Here is a 22,480-nt window from a genome sequence, read left to right on the forward strand (position 1 = left end):
TTCAAAGAACGTGTCATTTATTTATTAAGTACAAAATCAATAATGTATATTTTAAGTAAACTCTTGAAGTAATATTATCAATGGTACTTCACTTACAATGCATTTACATGCTGAGTATGTTGTTATTGTATAAACATACTATTTTGACAGTTTTATGAATTACAATTTCTTTACGATAAAGATTTCAATCTTTTAAGGTTAATGTACTTTGTAATTTGTCGTTAAATTGTCAATATATATAATACATAAATTATTATCGTACAAGTGTTATAGCACCGGGAAACATTAAAATAATTTAATCTATATTTTTTACTTCTATCTCTACCACCTATCTTGAATTCTTTCAATACATGTGGGGGTTTTTAATAGCTCAATAATATAATTCTCCAAGCTTTGCATACAACTATCATTACATTGGCAGTCATGAATCACTTTTGAATAAAAATCGCCAATAAAAGCGAAAAAATACGCTATTTATGTTGTATCGAGCATTAATTTACAATATTTAGAAATCTTTCATATTCAGTATTATCCCCATGCAAAATAAGAGGATTGATACATGATTTTAATTTAGACAAAAATACAAAACGAGTTGAGTCAGTTATGACATGCTTTGAGTTCAATTGTTGTTGTTTTTTCGACGTAGTCGGTATAGTTTCGGTTTGTGCCCTTTGAACTTAAGGTCGCTTAATTATGGCAACAGAATACGCATGCTCGAAAAATCCTTTCTGTGATTGGACAAAATGCTGTCATGGTGGGTGATTTGGTTGTGTTTGAAAAAACGTCTCGTTAATTATATCGTGATGGAAAGCAAGTGAAAAACTATAAATATTTGAACTAGATCTTACAAAGATTTATATTTTTATTAAAATAATTGTTTCTCCAATAGCTCTTTGCAACCATGACAGCTGTTTATTAGGGACAATTTTATAATTTTTAATGTAAACTTTGTTGTACGAACGTACATGACTTTTAGAACGCACCTACGCATGTAAGATTTCCGCGGGGTTTTGGTGATGTAAACAGAATTTCTTGTAGTTACATTCAGATGGAGATTTAAAATTGAAGTCATTGTGCTTCTGAAGGTTATCGAAATGATAGTTTTAAACATATACTCAAATTTAAATGACGTCGGATATCTTTTTTAAAGATAGTTCTTGTTAACAACTTTGGATATATTAATTATATCCTTTTTGATTTTTCGCTCAGTTGTATACTAGAAAAAATATCGCTTAACCTCCGACTCTGCTTTTGAACTATTATAGTGCAGTGGACTGAATATGAATCCAAGTTGCCAAAATGGTACTTTTTATGTTCATATATCATACGTAAAAATATGACTGAAACCTTCATTAAATTCTTAGACTAGCGGTCACTTTTATTATATGCGCATAGATCTCAGAATAATTTCTGTAGCAATTTAATACCACCACACTTTTAAAAGACAGTCATGATAATCTTTTTACCATCCGTTTGATAGTTATATATGCCCCCATCTTTATCTTTTTTCTTTATTGTGTTATAGTCAGCAGATTTCTTAATCAAGATGGAGAATGCTTTGATAGTCGGTTGTATTCTGTAATGAGTTCCTGTTCTTCGACTGTCTTTCGGTTCCGGCGTATTGATTTTGTAGCTTCCAGTTGTTCTCCTACCCAATGAATATTGTCCATGGAAGACACACTGTGAGATGGAGAAGAACTGTCACTATTCTGACTGTGTTTTCGGGATAAGCCTCGTTTTCGTGGAGTACTTGGTGAGGTAGGAGGTAATGAGGTCAAACTACGAGTCATGCCACCAGAGAGTTTATCTTTCATAACCTTTTTAGCCATATTCATTGGTTGGTTGTTTAACTGACCAGTTTTTGTATTTATATGTAAGTCTTCAAATTCTCTCGATACTCTTCTTCCTCTGTTTCTGGCATATCTCATTCCTGTAGAACCAAGAAAATATACTTAATGTTGAAACGCTACATTTACTGCGCCTAATGGGATTTTATTTTCTTGGTGACTAAGAGTGCACTGAGGTTTTTGTTAATCTCTTTACAATCAAATCTAGTTTTGTTGTATTATAGCCGAAGCGCATTTTTGACAGTTATTTGATTTAGTTGTCGATGTTGTGTACTGTGTTTGTCTGTAAGTCGTTTTTTATATATGAGTTTTAATATGCCTTTTGTATCTTCCGCATACTCTTTGGCACTCTGTTTTTCATTAATTCGACTGATCTGGAATCTTCGAAACCTATATCTTAAATTTTCGTTCTAAATGGTAAAGGAGATTTCATGAATTAAGGAATAACAAGATAATTCTAAATGATCATTCTAAAATTCAATGTGCATTTCAATGTAAATTGCAAGTAATGTGATGCATATATGCTTAATTGTTATTGGGATGGAGAGTTCTCCTATACCTATTAAAACAAAATTTCTACTTCTTTGCAAGATTTTGACTATTCTGTCTTTTATGTCGTACTTCGATTAAAGTTGGGGGGTGGTTAGATCATACAATACACTTGATTCTACTATAATCATCCTCAAAAATGATGCTCTATAAAAAAGACAGATTAATACCTTCTTCCTCAAAGCTTCTGCCATTCTTCCTAGGAGTCTTTGGGCTACCTAAAGGTCTAATTGTGATTGGATAAGGTTCTGTAGGTATCCTGATTTCATGAACATGTGGTTCTTCTGGTACACTGTGACTGTGTTCTCTGTCTGACAAAATAAATGTGTGATGATAAATATCGGTACAACAATAATATTAATATTCGTAAAAGGGAAATTTCTGAATGGAAGGATGATTCTTTCGAGGAATTATTTAATCAGTTCTTAATGAACACCATTCAACTATAAAAACCGACATCATTTTTTAATCTGAATGCAGAAACTCAAAGCAGCAGCCACTCAATCTGTTTACAAATTGTCAAACATTATGATGTTTTTATGTAATAGTGGTAAATTTAAACTTTTTGTACTTTTATCGGTTCGAAAATGGTTAATATTTGGAGACGGTACACATTAGGCAATGTTTCCACGAAATTTCTAGAGATATTAAAACATCGCGATTCATTATATTTTATTTAACGAACAAAATATTACACTTTGTAGAATTATGAACTAACACAAATGTATATTACTATAATAATTCTGACATGTAAATCTTATATGTATTTAGTAGCATGACTTTTTGTATATTTGCTGAAGTTACTTATAAGCTTTTAAAACGTGTTAATGTTTAAACTTACAAAACTATTGTTTACACTTAATATTTAATGAGGCAGTCATAGTTTGCTCAAATGCTTCCAAAATCAGAAACCATTCGACTTGTTGACTTTTTATCATTTGCATAAGCTTCTTTGTTTGTTTTCCTGTGTGAGAAGCTTAAAGTTTGAATTAAGCTTAAAGTTTGAATTCTTTGTTAAGAAACAAACTTTGAGTATCCTTTTCAAAAACAATATACACATATACAATATAGGTTAACTACTATGTGTTTTCTATTTTATTTTATTGTTCTCTTGTCTCTTTTCTTTTCATTGAAAGTTAATGCATGTATAAACTTTTGAATTTCTTGTTTTCTTTGTGTATAAAATATCAATTAAACTAGAACACACCCGCGGGTATTTAGAGCGTGGTTGAAAGTATGTAAACTGTTGTACTAGGATGAATTTTTGTAAAATATTTTATGTGTGGAGAATGTTAGAAAATGTATCAAACTGAGTCATTATAGGCACTTGGGGACCGGACAATTATTTTAAGCCCTCTCCCTTTTTTCCAAAGTCCGTTATTTTATTGCTTTCTGTTAAATTTCATGATTTTCGAGTTTCTGTATACTATGAACATACATAAAATACATAAAGTGTATTTGGTTCCAAGTTTCTTCTCCACGGCGATCACTGCTATATTATATACAGAGTTTCTATATATTATAGGATTATAATTAAAGTATACATGAAGACTAACGAACGAAAATAATTGTCCTGTATCCGAATAATTATGCATTATGTTTAAGAGGGGAACTGAAAAGGGGGACGAAAGAACGCGAATCAAAATTGCCATTTCACAATTTAAAATTTCTTGCACGTTGATCTTTTTATCGATTTAACGAAGTGACGGTGAATAACGAACCCTGTTCATTACTGCACGTGAAATAAAAATGAACAAAACACTTTGCACGAAAACAACCCTTCAACCCCTATTTTTTTAAATTTTAAATCGGAAGTCTTGTCCAGGTATGACTTAAAAGTCAGTCTGATGACAGAAACAATATCCGGACGCCTTTTTCTTCATTTTTCTCCCAAAATAACCCAAACTGAATAATTATAAAGATGGATGACAAATGCAACTTTGCATGGTACATATAGAACACAGAGGCATGATGATTAATTTATTGTGGAAGGAAGGAGGAGGGGGAGTAAAAGATTGAAAAGAGAAAAGTATTTTCTGTTTATTAAACATTTAAAATTTAAAATATAACATTTAATTCTTCCTCGGTTTATCTTTCTCTGTTAAAAAAATGGGAATAGATTTAATAGAAACATTAAAAAAAAATCTACCATTAAATTGCAATTTTACAATAAGTCTAAACCTAAAAAAAGTTATCAATTTTAATCTTACCAATGAAAGTCGTATTTCCCCTTTCTTTACCCTACAATAAACTTTCCTAGGATCCGTGGATTGCGGAATATCGTCCACATATAAAACGTTCACGTAAATTAATGACGTCATGTGTTAAAACAGTTATTGGCCAATCAAATCGGTATATAGAATTTAATCTGCACGCGCTCAGGATGACCCTTTAACCCGAACTCCTACGTCGTTCGAGTTAATAAGGGTCACCTGAGCTGTGCAGATTAAATTCTATATACCGACTTGCTTGGTCAATAACTATAACATACAAATAAGAATAACTAAATCAGGCGTTTTATAAAATATAAACCAAGTGAAAAAAAACAGGTTCCTTTATAAAACAGTCTTAAGGGCCGAGGACAGGGGACCCTTAGTTAGATTTACTTGTATATATAGTCCGCCAAAAGTTAAGCACCACCTGTTTTTATTGCACAGATTTTTTTTCAAATTTAAAAAATCAATTATTCCACGAAAAAAATAAAACAATCATATAGCAATTTTGCTAATGTATACCATAAACAAACCAGAAATGTAATTTTAGTCACTTATGAAGGTTCTATGCATGTAGGTTTTCCATTCATAGAAATAGTGTAAATTACTGAATTCAGAAACAGAATTTAAGTTTCACTTTGATTTTATTTTTCTACAAAAAATGATCACCCAATATTATTAAAACTTTCTACACATAAGCTTTGGTATGTTTGGCAATTTTAATGACAACATTTGAGTCAACAGCATGCATAACAACCTCACTTCCGGTAGAGTTTCAAAACACGACGTTTCATTCTCGGAATAAGCCTTCAAGCTTTAGTTTAGGAAATCTGTTGCATTAAACAACAAATACCACTTTTAAATCGACAAAATATTGTGAAGGTGGATCTCTGTGATTGAGATTTCCGCCAATGTTATCTCAGACATGTTTGATAGGGTTTATGTATGGGGACATGGAAGGCTAAAAAATAGTGAAAATGGCTTTTTGCTCTTTGGACTCCTTTAAAATCCTTGCTCTGTGTGTTCTAGCGTTGTCGTCCATGTACAAGAGTCTTGGCAATGTAGACGCAAGTGGGGGATTATTAAAATGAGGGACTAAAATGTTTTAAGGCTACAAATCTCTGTTTGTCTGTCCGTTTATGCTACCCTGCAGAACATGCATACCCAGCTTATAACGGTATAAGAAGCAACCCCGTACTGGAACACCACCAGCACTGAATGCAGTCCTTGTGCAAACATTGTTTTTGGTCATAGGCCGTTTTGTTTCCCCGCGAAATTCGTATTTTGGCGTCTACTGGCAGTAAAAGAAACTGACTACCATCTGAACAATGAGTGTTTTGTCAGCTTCTTATGTTCAAGCATAGATAGTCATTATCCCATTAAAACCTGACGGTGGAGTGCCTTCCTGTAAGTACAGGTCTCTATACACCAAGACTTGCTCTTCAGTTGCCTCTGAGAAGTCGACTGACCAATGTACGAACACTTACACGACCACCTGGAGAAACTGTGTATTTGTAAACGCGCAGATGACATTTGATAAGAGGTTGCTTGACTGCTTTATCGGAGTTCCATCTTTTTGGTCGTAATTGATTTTCTTAGTGTATGTTGAAGGTAATTCATAACACCAAACATTAATATTTTTTTCGCAATAGTTAAAAAAATATTGCCAGTTATATTTCGGTGGTGCTTAACTTTTGGCGGACTGTATATATAAATATGTGTGTGTTCAACTCAGTTATTTTATTGTTGTTGTTACTTTTGTTTATGTCACAAGTATAATGTTACTTATATGACAAATAAAGATATTATTATAAAAAACACATTTGATTCAGTAAAACCGAAACACCAACATGTGACTAAAAATCCCAAAATTAAAACAAAACAGGGGATTAGAAGAAGTCATTCAATATTACTATATAAATGAACCGGTGAATGTACAGCAAGGGGAAGACCAAGTTATATCTTGTGATGTTAACTATATATACAATCCAGTCAAAACCCTATTATCAATTATCTAATAACATTGATTTTCCTCTTCAAATAAGGAAGAAATACTTCAACATGAATAGACAATAATCATGAAACATTTTAAATTGATAAAAACTAATCATTATCAGCTTTCTAAAATCCGTGTTCAATGAATATAACCCTGTAAATCTTAGTCTTACTAAATTAGGACACGTTTAAATTGATTCATGACAATTTATAGTTTATAGTATTTACAAATGAAAATGTCATTGTCCTGTTTCATTGATTAGGGAAGTTCACATTTTTTTTGTGACAATGCAGCAATTGTGAATTGAACTAAAGTTTACATATTTGTTTTTATCAAATTTAAGAATTATATGTTACGGCGATGGATTCAGAACTTTCAAAAAGGGGTCAATCCATTTGTTAAGTCACAAATAAGAAAATTGTTCTACAACACACATTATCCACTTAAATGTAAATTTAAAAAGAGGCCGATCACCTTGTCCTTTCAAATAAATTTTCCCCTTTGTTTTTAGTGATGATAAATAATTTCACCTGCACGGCTTTCATTCACATATAGTTTCCAATCTAGTCAATTCTAATATAAAATTTAAAAAATTTAACTTCATGTGTTACTTTTACAGATAAATAAGGTCAAAATATGTACATTAACTAGACGTTTTTCTTTCCTGAAGACATACCTATTATTTGTTTGTTTCAAAAGATAAATTGAAGCTAATTTTTGTTTAAAAAAATACAACATCAGGAACATGTGTTCTACATAAGTGTGTTTTTAATTTGTTGGATTGATAAACATGGTCGAAAATTGCATCTTTTCTCGACATACCATCTTTAAAATGTTTAAAAAAAAAGACGTAGTAACGTTTTTCTCCATGTGTTTTGATCAATTATATCGGAAATTCTCAGAAAGATACAGTCTAATTACTTTGGTTTAGTCGGCCCTGAATCTAAAACATTCCAGCTGATGTAATGAAAAAGCGCTAGCACAGTCACATTTAATTCAAAGTTCTTAATAAGCACCAGTAAAGGTTTAGGGTTATTTTCGTGCGTAATCTTTGCAATTCCGTTTTTCGTGCAAATTACTAAAAAAGCAACGTGTACATTTATCTTTTGTTATGATTTACAAACTGCGTGGAAAATTCTTTACAGTATCTTCACATTCTCCTTGCATATGTCCCCCTTTTTCACAACTCTCTTCTGGCAAGTTTTTTTTAGAGGAAATTTATCTATTGTTTAAAACTTGTACCTCAAAATCTGTATACTAAGGATCGAAGAATCAATTATACTTGTAAAAGATAAGGATACAATGAACGTTTGTGTCTTTACAAGAAGATTATAATCGTCTTGAAATTGATACTTCACTTCATGAATATATCTCGTGTCATTTGTTAAGTACGGGTCACATTAAAAGATAAATAAAAGATAAAATATAATCGAAAAGACAAAGAGGGTCAGAAAGGATGGTCAATCAATTCGTTTATACAATTTATCTACTACTGTCTTTTTCTTTACAAATAATTTGTAATATACAATTTTAAATTAAAGTCTCTACAAAGTTCTATGTAAAGGGCGGACGAAAGATACATGCAGAGGGACAGTCAAGCTCGTAAATCGAAAATAAACTGACAACGCCATGGCTAAAAATGACAAAGACAAACAGACAAACAATAGTACACATGACACAACATAGAAAACTAAAGAATAAGCAAAATGTATATTATAAGTGTGTGCTCAATTTATTACGAAACAAATATGACAAGTCAAAAACCTAGCCCCAGTTCATTCTTTGATGACCTTTGATAGCAGACATTCCAATTAAATAGTCAATAGTGAAAAAGGAAATGATTATTTGCATTTACTAGACTCATTTAATTATGCAAGACTATACAAAATCAATTTTAGTTCCACAACAAATGACCCAAATTAAACGTAACTCAATTTCACTTACAGTTTAACTAATATTTGTTTTCCGCCAATTAAATTTAAAACTGTATCCGAAAATTTTCATTAAATGTTAATACTTTTGATTTCGAAACTGAAAAATAACCCTCAAAAGTATAAGTGCCAATTAGAATTGATTTTGAGAAATTTATGAGATTATTTTTATTTACACATGTCATATTAGTAAACATATTTTGATAAAATTTATGAGTATGCAAGAGATAAAACCCCTTGATTTCATTTCAGAAATGTGTAATTTTGACTGCATTTGATTGTCCATAGTGGTATAAGATAATTTATCTAAAGATATGATTGAAACATTTTTTCGTCAAGTGAGAATCTCCATAGCCTCCTTCAGAAATGAAAATCTTTGAAAGCAATAATTGTATTGATAAAAACTTTTCTATTAGAATCTATGGACAAGGAAACTTTGTTGTGAATTTGTCATCTGTATTTGTTTAATCTTGAACAACAAAATATGACGTATGTAAGGCCAATATTACGTGTACATCAAAGATTATTGCCACAAAAATCATGATTAGAGAGGAAAAAAAGTACCAACTGATACAAGAAAATCAAAGAGTCAATTGAAAAGAAGTAAACATGTTTGAAAAACAATTTTAAAAAAGGAACAAGAGAGAAAAAAGAATGTAAGAAAATAAATAATGAAAACCCAACTTTACATCAAAACACAGAAAAGAAAAAAAGAAACAGTCACCAAAATTAAAAGTGTGCAACCATATACCAAGCGTGTGAGCGCCGATAAATATCTTTAGAGCTTCGCCTTCTATTAGTACGTTTAGCTGGAATAATAATTTGATCCAATCCAAATTATTCCTGAAGTTATCCTTCCACGTGTAGATAGTAATTGTTGCCCTAAACACGTGTGGTACAAAAAAAAAGAGGAAACTTTTCAAAGCATGAATTTATTGTTTCTTTACAGCATACTATGTTGAAATAGTTCAAATCAAATAATAAATATTAAAAGCCTTCATTTATTTATTTTGTTTGAGTGTGTGTTTGATTAATTAGGGAAACTCGGAAAATGACAAGAAACAAGAAATTGGTAATCCAGTTTTAGGTTTATAAATGCAGAGAACAGATAAGCAGTCACTGCGTGCCTTATTTTTATGAATCAAACACAAAATCCAATGTATTGATGATCAATTGTATATTCAATAGTTTTGGAAAGGAAGGAAATAACCGTTTATTGAAAATTATAGTTTCTGTGTAGATCTCCGTTTTTTCAATATTATTAGCAGGTAACTAGCGAATCCGTTGCCAATTTTTCTGAGTAGTCTTTGTTAGTTTACCATTTATTAATTAAAACGGTTAAACAACTGTATATAAGATTAACAAATTAATTCAATGTTGTCAAACGTTAATTTTATTGCAAGTTTACGTTTACTTTAGAATGTTTTAACTGTATTCAAACATTTTAATACGATGGTCATGAGTTTTCTTAAAACTGACTACATTGGTGGAACTTTGTGCAACTCAAACAACAACAAAATAGATTGATTGGCATAGTCAACATGGATAAATTTGACAAAAATCATACTAGTTTTGGCCATTTGAACATCAAAACATAAAAAAAAACGTTTAGAAACACCAACCTTCAATGCTGGTTTGTTCTAATAAAAGTAATCAAAGATATCAAGCTTGAAAAAAAAACTTTGAAGTATGTGGCAATAAACATAAAAACTGTTTTAGATGACAACAGAGGCAAATAGTGTACATGGGCTGGCGTTTCTTAGCCACCACTGTCTGTATGTCAGAAGTTTGAATCATTACATAAATGTATTCTCAAACATTAAAATTATTTTAAGTAGCCTACACGGAAAAGTAGTAAAGTATTTAACACGAATCTGTCAGTTGCAAAATAAATTACACATGCATAACTTCTTTTCTTAAATAATACATGTAATTATTAGTTCTTTACATAACACCGAAAATATGAAATACAATAAAAAGATTAATGTACGCGTGCAAAATGTTTCAGTTATGACTGAGGCTCTGTAATCGAACGACATCTTTATGTAGTAAATGCAAAAAAAAGAAGATGTGGTATGATTGACACAATGAGACAACTGTCCACAAGAGATCAAATGACACAGAAATTCACAACTATAGGTCACTATACGGCCTTCACTATTGAGCAAAGCCCATACCGCATAGTCAGCTATAAAAGGCCTCGAAATAACAAATGTAAAGCAATCAAACGTGTAAACTAAGTAAGTCATTATTTCTTTTTGTTAGAACCTGAAACAAATGCCAAACCCACCCCAAACAACTATTCCTGACACTCCTGAACAAGATTATAATCCATACATGTATATGTGCTGAATGATTTATGACAGTTACAAGAGTTTGTAGAAAATAAGAAAATAAAGTACAAGTATCATTCAACTGTAGGATTGTACTGAAAATAAATTTACTTAATAAGTATTTGTGAAAATTTATATCTCAAGATTTATAGCGTATTTTATTTACAAACGTCGGTATAGTTGTCGCCTTTTGTTTACTTATTTGGGTAAAATTTACAAGTTAGGGTTAGATATAAATGAAAAATAAAATTCAAATTGATCTTAAATACATGTCAAATTAACTAATAAATCCTCGATGTCTTCACGATCAAAGTTATATGCCAATCGGAACTTGACTATTTACACATATTGCAACGCATATTTCAGAAAATGTAAGTAGGAACAATCCGTGTTTGCTATCCTTGTTTGCGACTTATCATAAAATATGGCAAAACACAGGACCAAAGCTTCAATATCAGGATAGGTGCAGTAAAGGGTGCAGAAGCTAATAAAAACTTTAGTTTTCAAAGTTTATTCAAGATTTTAGTCTGAAAACGAACATATATGATATAGTGAATGATGCAGCAGCCTATACATATAATAGTTATCTCAAGAAAACTAGCCCGACCGTGCGAGGGCTGTATAGCAAGTCATGGTCTTTAAACACTTCCATCTTCATGAAGAAAACTAGGTTTCCAAAGCAAGAATTCGCCAAAGAAGTATGTAGGCAACCTTTTGTGGTGCTCGGGATTTCAGATCAACCAAACAAAATTCAAATAGACATTTATAAATCAATATACAGTCTACAATACAGACAGGTATCCAGACACCATGTCAAGCTCTGAACTGGGTAAAACAAATTCTCACATATCAGTCCCCCCCCCCCATTTTTGAAAAAAAACAAATACTGGCAAAGTTCTTGCATTGCAGTATGACAAACAAGCGTGTTGTCGTAGAAACCTTTATGTGTCAGACGTTTTGTGATGCTTATACTTCTGACCAAACCTAATATGCTCTTTTGTATACTGCAAGTCAAAACTGCAACCCTATGTCTCCCATTGTAACCGTCTACAATGATCCAGATTATGCCGATGGCTTCATTGTTTTAACCACTTTTCGTTAAAATCATTAACACTATTTTCCATGGAATCTAAGAATTTAAAAATCAAAAAAGGAAAAAAGAAAAGGGAAAGAAAGAAAGAACATATTTTGTATAACAGGATGATAATTATATAAATACCTCTCAAGTCGTTGATGATTGAATATTTCTTTTTTTCTATTTTCATCTGTTTCAGTTGTTCTCTCAGTTGTTTTTCTTCTCTGCTAAAGCTGGCAGCTGCTATTCTTTTCTCTGTCTCAATACCAAGTGTTCGTTTCTGTAGCGAGCTCCTCCTCGCATAATTCTTTACTTTAGCTTCTTTATAACTTTTCGAACTCTCCTTCAAATAACGTTCGACATCGTTATCTTGCATATTTGTAATTGGAATAGATTGCAGATCAATCAACTAGTTTAACTTTTTGTATGAAATATCCGTCTACGATTAATTTTGCTTAATGCTTTTAGTTACTTTCTTTTGATAAATAAAACTGTTTCCAATACCAAGTCAATTAATACTGAAAATTGTTATGAACTCCGGGTATTTAAATAAGTTATCTGTTTTTCGATGTAAACTTTAAATTTACGTACTAACTTAAGAATTACCGGGTACAATATTGACAAAGGAGAATACTTTCAATATTAACCTTGGATAAGTTATTGGTACATGGTCATAGAACAAAAGGTTCTTTGTGGTTCGTGGTTTCATCTTACTTCTATAAGTACCTTGTTTTCCTACTGTGCAAACAGTCTCGTGGAACCGTTGAGTGTTTTAATAATTAGACAATTCTTTGTTAATATAAATTACGTATAAAAAACGTTTTAACTTCAATAGTTTTGTTTTTATTTTTTAAATTATGGCAAAATATTGTGGTTATGTTTTCCTTACGTGACGTCACGTGCAGACTCTTTAGACATGTATGATTCACTTACACATTTCAAAAGAGACAAGTCATTCTATACTCATTTCAAAATTGAAAAAAAAAACAGTTCTTAATAATAATTGTTGAAAATAACAAAAATATCTTCTTTACATCAAAATCTATAATAACAGATCCCTGAACCACATAATTATTTTCTGTACTATCTTAAAAAAAAACTTATCAGAGGCGGATTCAAGGGGGGTTGACAGCATAAACCTTTCTTTGATTTAGAAAAGGTCTCGATTGAGCTTTAAACTTATTTATCATGAAAAGTAGGTTGATTATCAAATAAATGCATAAGTCCAGTGACAAATATTTCATGCATATTCAGGACGAATCAAGTATACAATAAAGAACATGTAGTTTTTAAGAACCAAACTTCTATGTATTTTTTTCTGTGTATTCAAGATTGACCGAATATTTTTTTCTGTTTTACTGATAATGTTGAAAGGTTATAAAATTGACCAGCCGCATTCAGCGTAAGTCTATACGATACCAATTCATAATAATCAGTTGGTTCTTTCTTCTGTCTTAGTAAATCATATAATAAATGCGATATCAAGTAATAATTCCCTTAAATAGACTTTTGTTATTATATATAAAAAGTAGATGTGGTATGATTGACAACGAGACAACTCTCCTCAACAGACCAAATGACACAGAAATTAAAAAACTTTAGGTCATCGTACTACCTTCAACAATTAGTCAATACCGCAGAGTCAGCTATAAAAAGCCCCGAAATGACAAATGTAAATGAATTCAAACGAATAAAAAATGCCCTTATTTATGTACGAAATAAAGAACAAAAAAAAACAGCAACAAACGACAACCACTGAATTACAGGTTTCTGACTCGGATGCAGGATAAGACAGAATGTTGCAGAGGCATACTAGTTGGATGGCGCTAAATCCTATCCTTAACCTAGGACAGTGGTGCAACAAGGGCATAGACGTATAACATTGAAGACAGAAATAACAAACAACGCCAATGTAAAAGTTTTATCTGCTTTATACCGCCCGTCTTTTGATTACTCGCGTTAATTTAGAACTTTTGTTGGATAGCACTGAATCATACCACGGCTCATTATTTTATATTAAGATACGGAATGAATCTCGCCACTGTAATTCCATTTCAAGAGGAACTTTCGTTTACGATATATCATATATTATGTTCTATTTGAGAAAAAAACACGTTTCAGTCAAATAAAGTCCATCTGTTTGTTTTAACATATCAAAATAACACCGAGAACCACCTTTTCCTTATATAGAATAATAACCTTATATAGAATAATAATATGTACTAGGTTTGACGGTTTCATAAAATAAAATCAAGTTGACATTCTATGGAAAAAAAATAATGCTATCGACTTTTGCGATTGCATGTACAAGAAGTGTGCTCTCGTCCGGTCATCAAACATAAGGAGTTTTATTCTAAACATTTACAAATACGGAGAAAGAGAAAGTGACATCAAGATGGTAATTGAATCAGATCAAGATAGTCAGAAGTAATAATTAGGTCAAAGTACCAGTCTGGAATAATCAATCAAATAAATAAATATCAAATGGACAGAGATCCTTACATAAACATTAGTTTTCAAATTCCTCAAAGCTCGTTTTGGTTTATTTGAAAAAATGTATTGCCCCCCTCTCTTTTTAAAACTTTCTAAAAAAAAAGTCCTCAAGCCCCCCCCCCCCCTTTTTTTAAAAATTGTATGGCAGTATTTTTTTAAAGTGATATGAATCCGTTATGAGTTGTTGGTTTTTAAATATATATCAAGTTAGGACGAGGTGCCTGCAACCTTGTTTTGATATAATGATAGAAAACTCTTGGAAATGTTTAAAGATGACCTTTTGTGAACTAGTAATATTTTTTTTATTACAGAAATGTTTTTTATTTGATTAAAGGTAAGGAATTGACGTCACATAGAATATGAGATCGTATTAACCTTCACAAACAAAACGATCGGCGACTGGTAAATTGATTGGAAGCAAAAAGACAGTAAATATTATTGCATAACCGTCCACTTCCAAATTACTACAAGGCCATTATTGGTAATTAGCTGCTCAGCAATAAGGATGGAAATAATAATACGTGCAAATGTTAAAATGTCAACATTTTTTTTTTAATCCTTTAAAAATGTTGCAAAATATGCGTCACAGCCCTAAATTGTATTAAAAACCTTGAAGAGTGTCAAATAACTGAGAGTCCGAAAGGTTATACAAACCAAATTGGAAAATTTGGAAAATGACAATAATAACGCATTTAAACAGAGTACAAACTATAGATACATGAAGCACACTAACTTTCCTCATATCTCCATATTGTATTGTATCAAATTATTTATCCAGGTCACATAATTATTTAGTTTATGAAAATTGTTATTTAATATTAAAAATATACAGGGAAAGAAAGGATATTATGATACACCTATTCATGACACACAATCACTACGCGCATATAAAAGAAAAGCAAAGGAACATCTCTTACATTGCTACAAAATTGTATACTGCAAATCCAAATGAGGAGACCAACTTGTTACGACCCTCTCGCATACGTGTATCTAAGTTCAATACATCCCCTTACACCGGTTTGAGTTATTGTCTAGTTGTCGACGATGCTGCATTAAAAAACAGTCTAAAATTTTGGTTATGAATAATAGTCCGAAAGTCTCACTATAAATGAGGGGCAAAAGACACCAGAGGGACATTCAAACTCATAGTTCGAAAATAAACTGACAACGCCATGGCTAAAAAGGAAAAAAAGACAGACAAACAAACAAACTATAGTATACACAAGACATTTATTTGTTTGTTTATGACGAACATAACAGTGACTGTGAGGGATCGTGTATAAACCCACAGTCACGTCTGGTCTTAACTACATATACGAATAAAGGGAGATTTGAGATACATGTCCACGAGACAGCTACTAAAAGACAAAAATAGCCAAATAAACAATGTAATATAAATGGCAAATTATAGTCTTCAACAATGAGCAGGCCAGGTGTCTATATAAAATGTAAAGCTTTCCAGATATTATAAAAGTTGTAAATAAATTTACCGGAAAAATTAAATCCTACTAAAAACGGACCAATTCTCCAAATAACGAAAAATATATTCAGATATTACAAGCTTCCTGACTTGGGATAACTTTTTTTCAGCACACTGTTGTAGACAGTAATATGGATACAGATATTTTCTTTTACATTTGATAATACATTTATGATACCAACTTTTTAATTTACAAGAAGCTACAAAGGGAGACAATCAAAATTAAATACACAAGTCGAAGAAAAGGACACCATGCATCGATAATAAACGCAAATAGTCAACGGACAAAACATTGAACAATTTTTTTTTTAAATCGAAATAAGAAAAAAGATCAAAAGGGTTTCAATGGTGATCTGATGTGCCATTCCTTTAAGTTTTCAATCATAACGAAATCAGTATTTAAATGCATAAAGTAGAAACTATAAAAACAATATACATTGTACATGTAAACACTTTTCTATTTTTCTGACGTCAAAACATAAAAATTACATTCAAATTCAAAACTTTATGAAGTACTCAGGATCTTTAGGAAGAGTCACGAAGAATAAATTTATAAAGACTGGAGTTTAATTAGTATATAACTACTAAAAAGTATAATTTGTTTTCTGTCAAAAAAGCTACACTCCAGGGAAGTTTAAAAACTCTATCTTTACATCTATTTAACTTCGCGATCAAACACATGCAATATCCATTTACATGTAAGTACATCCAAACATCAATGTATCATCTATAAAGCATACAACAAATTTTCTTTAATTTTGCTACCCTTATATATAATAGTTTGAGATTTAACATATATAAATTTGGTATTATTTTTGAAATCAAATGATAATGCAAAAACTCGCAAAATGTTTACCATATGCATGAGCATTCCAAGTTCACAAACCGTACTCACAGATTGAAATCTATTTGTAAGTAGTGTTTTTACAGTTTGTTCTTATAATGTGTGTTAAGTTGTAACACCACAGTCCAAAGTGAAAGGGGGAGGTCGGCGTCTGCAAACATACTGTTTATGTGCCTGTCCCAAGTTAGTCTACGTAGCTTGTCAATCAGTGGTTGTCGTTTGTTGCTCTATATCATATTTATTGTTCGTTTATTGATTCGTACATAATCAGGCCATACGTTTTCTTCTTTTTCTTGTTTTACGTTCTTCATCGCGGAGACTTTTAAAGATACTGTACATATGTGCATATTTTGACCTCATGTATACATCTGCAGTAAATATATAGCCGGTAATAGGATGTCATACGGGCAATTCCAGAAAGCCCTCGTCCTGAGTATGCTTCAATCTTACTTGTTATGAAAATACTGGTTATTTTTTAAACCATCATTTGTATAAGGAGACTCTTTAGATTCATTTATTACAATGCACTTGTTGACTTCATGACTGTTTTTATAATCACAAGTTATCAATTAGAGTAGTACATGGTGGTGATCAATGTGCATGTAACACTTATAAAGCAAAATATATTTAGATTTTATGTTATCTCATGATCAATTTTAAAAATAACATTTGGCGGTATAAATATACTCACTTGAAATTTAGCCAAACTCCACGGTGGCCTTCAATATGTTTATATATATCAGATCTGCAAGTTTGTGGTGGCAAATTTGTCTACAACTCGCCAACAAGGCCATACATATACTAGTACTAGTATATAAAAGTCTTCATAAAAACAAATAACAAACCACAATACAAATATCGGGTCGCCTAGAACTATAATGCTACACAAAAATAATAGACTTTTGTCGTTATTTGTTACATATTTAGACACATAAAATGTGTACACATCAAAGTTATTCAACTGCATGGTAGGTATTACATGTATCATTCTTTAGGAATAACATAGACTTCCCTTGGTGTGTCTTTATATCTAAATTAACTTTGAGACAACCTGACTTAATGATGATTTATTATGTAGTCCAGTTTACTTATTGGTAGCATAGCTCTCTGAACAAAACGGTTGGGTTTTGCAAGATGACATAGAAGCATGATTTCAATTCCAATTAAATGTAGAATTAAAGTTTGCTTCAGAAGATCTGATTTTTTTTATATTCGTCGAAAAATTGTCACATATAAGCAGCCTAAATGTCTGAGTGGTCTATGGCGTTGAAACTGTGCAGAATGTGATGCTGTATACGATGTCAAAGAAACATTGGTTTGTATCCTGCTTTGCAATTGCAAACAGGTAAATTTTGAACGAAGTATAAACATACTTGTGTAGTATTATATTTGGCATATTTAGTAAAACAGTGATATATTTAGTTTCTTATCTTTTACAAATGTATGACCGTGTCTTCATCACTAAATATATTTTAATATCATGTGAACTTTGATACTTTGATTATAGGCCATTATAGGTATATAAATGGGGGGAAATCAGAGTAAAGATAAAACCCATGCAAGGAAGGGATTGTGGACGTGTTAGTAGAATGCAAAGAACAGCCATGGCGAAAATTAAATGCTCGACTAGTAAAAAGGTGAGAAATATCAATTATTATAGGGCCGAGCTTTGCTAGCGAGTATTTATACGTGACATGTTGTGGACAAAGAAAGGGGACTGGACTGGTTTGAAAAATGGCACAAAAGCCTTATCATCTGTGAAATGCAATTCTATGAAGACGTGATTGCCAATTCACTTTCAAGGAGATAATTACAGCTTTTCTATTAGAATCCTTGCTTCAGTAGCTACTTTATATAAAGGCCTGGCCTAATTGTAAATTACGATCGAGAAATACCTTATATTTAAGACAATATATCAATTTAGCTGAAAGATATAAATAATGAAGGTGTTTCTAGAATTATTATATATCAAAATAGAAAGTTCACATTGGTAAAATCACCATTATTTTGTTGTAGGACAAAATAGAACGTATACACTGGTATCAATGAAGACGGAACAAAATTTGATTTCAAGAAATCAAAACAAAATTGTTTTAGATCGAAAGAAAAGTTGTTTTTCTCATCAAAACAGTTTTTTTTTCTATCTGAAACATATATAAAACAACTAATTTCAAACTTTTGAACTATAAAAATAAGAAGATGTGGTATACATGGTATAATTGCCAATAAGACAACTTTCTCCAATTTGTTTTTTTTTAAACTGAAAACAGCTAAACTAATACGAATGTTCAAAATAGATTATGAACAGTTCCCCCCTTGTTATTATTGCAAGTGGTACTTTCTGTGAATGTTAAAAATTATAAAATAAAATGCATAAATTCAGTTTTGTGTGTACTATTATTTTACAAAGCAAAGTAAAATTGTAATTTTCCAGTTTCTAAAAATAAAATTCATTTAAAAATATTAAGTATGTCAATGCGTTCTTTTAATGTAACAACGAATTTCCTGTGATTTTATTTATAGATTTTTTTGTTATAAAGCCCCTCATGTTTATATTATATATATATATATATATATGTACATGTGTATATATATTTCAACCAAATAAAAAAAAACAGCTTCAATTTATACTGATTGTGATGCACAGAAAATAGTATTTTACCAGTGTATACTCGCCTGTTGAATATTTCCATTGTTTATTGTGTAGGTGGCCGATCAAAATTTGATGAGGACATCAGAAAACTTTCTGAGTAATTCCTCAAAGGAAAGATAAGATCAGACCATAGATGTATTACATCTATGATCAGACAAACCTCGTAATATCCTTTTGCAAAATCATTTAAACAAAAATAAATTAAACAATTTGTGTAGATAATCCAGTGTTACAGATACCATGGATACTGTATGATAAAATATGTGCATTAATCAGTGAAAGCCTATATACATGCATTATTTCATATTCCAAAATCTATCATTTGTTTCACGACTTCTTTTTATTTTTTTAATTTAAACGACCAACTTTGCACTTTATTTGAAATATTTTGATTTGAGCGTCACTGATGAGTTCGCCATCACCGTTTAACAATTTTCGACACCGTCTAAATAATCATGTTAGTTGGGTCAAAGCATGATAACTTATAATATATGTACATGCGATGTTTCATTTGCATATTGTTTATAGTTATACATGGATCTTGTTTCAAAACAAACAACTTTTGATTTACATGCACCAGAATTTTCATATCGAAAGTGCTGTAATTTTTTAGGAAAGTAAATCTAATTTATCAATGATTGGCAAAACCATTAAAACACATTAAGGTATGACTATTTATGGTGTTAAATGTTTTGAAAGAACATTGGAAAACTCTACTTAGCTAACGATAAATTTAAACATGACTAATCTAGTTTCTATATATAAGAAAACATTATATATTTTCCAATATTTATTTATACTTCAGTACATCACTGTTTTTCACATGAGTTTCACATGAGATTCACATGAAACTCACAAAAACTGATTTCACGTGAGTTTCATGTATAAGCTCGTTTCAGGTGAAGTTCACGTGAATTTCACGTGAGATTCACATGAATTAAATTTCAAGTGAAATTGATGTGAGGGAAATTTGCCTGTGTAGGGGAAAATAAAACTGCGAGTAAACAGAATAGAAACGCGTTAAAAAGACTAATCGTAGTAATTTTATTTCAAATCATTAATATTTAAAATTGAAATATCAATTTAATCTTTCTCTCTTTCAATAAACAGTTATGCAACAGCAAAGAGAATCACAATTTGTTCTTCCCGAGTGCTCTCCGTTGTCGAAAAATAATAATCTTAAATTGGATAAACACGGTTTTCAATTGTCGTGAGAACACCTGTTTGCAAGTGAAGGAACGCCAAATAAGAATTGTTTATGAACAAAGCTTCGTCATATTTTGTCTGATGCTGAAAATTGCTGTTTAACATATTTTTTTTTGCATTTTTTCTTTATCTGGAGAATTTGTTGTTCTTTGATTGCTTTTGTTTGGTGCCTTCAAAAATTTCAGGCTTCTGATTCAAAACTGAAACATTGTATAACAAAAAGCTGTACCTTCACGAAGACCGTTGTCTTCTTATATAAAATTATGTCATTTGGGTTACTTTTCCGTGGTGTTGTACTATCATTGAAACTTTATCTCAAATAGTTAATAATATATTAGATAACTTGGATCGGTCGTTTTTAGTTCTTACTTTTAAAAGAATACGACCAACTTTGCACTTAATTTGAAATATTTTGATTTGAGCGTCACTGATGAGTTCGCCATCACCGTTCAACAATTTTCGACACCGTCTAAATAATCATGTTAGTTGGGTCAAAGCATGATAACTTATAATATATGTGCATGCGATGTTTCAATTGTATATTGTTTATAGTTAGGGAGCTACCATTTGATTTTTATGGGGGGGCTAGGATGAAATTTGAAAAAAATAGGCAGGACAGGAGTTTTGAGTAAAAAAAAAGGCAGGATGAGACACTTTGAAAAAAAAAAGGCAGGATGACAATTTAGGTAAAAAAAGTCAGGATAAACTAATAAAAAAAAGGCAGGACCGAATAGAGTGAAAAATAAAAAGGCAGGACAGAGATTACAACTAAAAAAAAATGCAGGACAAAATTGTTCATCCTAGCCCCCCCATAAAAATCAAATGGTAGCTCCCTTATACATGAATCTTGTTTCTTAACAAACAACTTTTGATTTACATGCACCAGAATTCTCATATCGAAAGTGCTGTAAAAGGAAAGTAAATCTAATTTATCAATGATTGGCAAAACCTTTAAAACACATAAAGTTTGATTATTTATGGTGTTAAATGTTTTGAAAGAACATTGGAAAACTTTACTTAGCTAACGATAAATTTAAACATGACTAATCTAGTTTCTATATATAAGAAAACATTATATATTTTCCGATATTAATTTTATTTATACTTCAGTCCATCACTGTTTTTCACACAACTTAATATACTTTTTTGTACAAATATAGGTTGACAATTATTCAAAATCCTTAAATTGACTTATTTATACCTTACAACAAGCATTTGTTAAATGGGAAATGAAAAACTACTTTTTATTACTAACTGAAATTATCATGTTACGTCTTGTTCTTATTTTCATAATGAAAACCGCAGAATAGAGGACTGAAATAAAACAATAAATTAAATAAATGGGCCAGCTGAGGGACGCCTCCGGGTGCGGGAATTTCTCGCTACATTGAAGACCTGTTGGTGACCCTCTGCTGTTGTTTTTTATTTGGTCGGGTTGTTGTCTTGACACATTCCCCATTTCCATTCTCAATTTTAAACATATGTTAATGTCTGTGTCATTTTGGTCTCTTGTGGACAGTTGTCTCATTGGCAATCACACCACATCTTCTTTTTTTTTATATATATATATATATATATATATATAATAATAAAACAAATAAAAATCCTGTTATTCGAATGCAAAATCAGGACTGTTTTTCTTATGTCATAAACCGTGGGAGATAATCTAAAAAATCATACATTGCCCGCTTTTTTTTTTAGAAACACCATATCCGTTTGTTATCCGCTAGAAATTGGAACTTTAAAACGCTCACAGAATTTATGTACAATGTACGACCAAATGTTTTATTTTGTGTAGGTTTGCATGGTTTGCTGATAGAATTTTTACAGCCTGAGAGTTCCCAAAACCTTTCAAAATTC

General features: G+C 31.1%; 1 protein-coding gene across 1 annotated transcript; it reads right to left on the bottom strand.

Moving 5' to 3' along the window:
* LOC143049775 (uncharacterized) lies at window positions 1–12,989 on the bottom strand. The gene is made up of 3 exons (XM_076223505.1): window positions 12,089–12,989; window positions 2,567–2,707; window positions 1–1,930 (listed from the first exon to the last, which is right to left on the bottom strand). Exons 1-3 carry the CDS (start codon window positions 12,318–12,320, stop codon window positions 1,542–1,544), a joined length of 762 nt encoding a protein of 253 aa, XP_076079620.1. The 5' UTR covers window positions 12,321–12,989; the 3' UTR covers window positions 1–1,541.
* Between the last annotated feature and the right edge of the window lie 9,491 nt (window positions 12,990–22,480).

This window comes from Mytilus galloprovincialis, chromosome 10, assembly GCF_965363235.1.
Source record: "Mytilus galloprovincialis chromosome 10, xbMytGall1.hap1.1, whole genome shotgun sequence".
Lineage (NCBI taxonomy): Eukaryota > Metazoa > Mollusca > Bivalvia > Mytilida > Mytilidae > Mytilus > Mytilus galloprovincialis.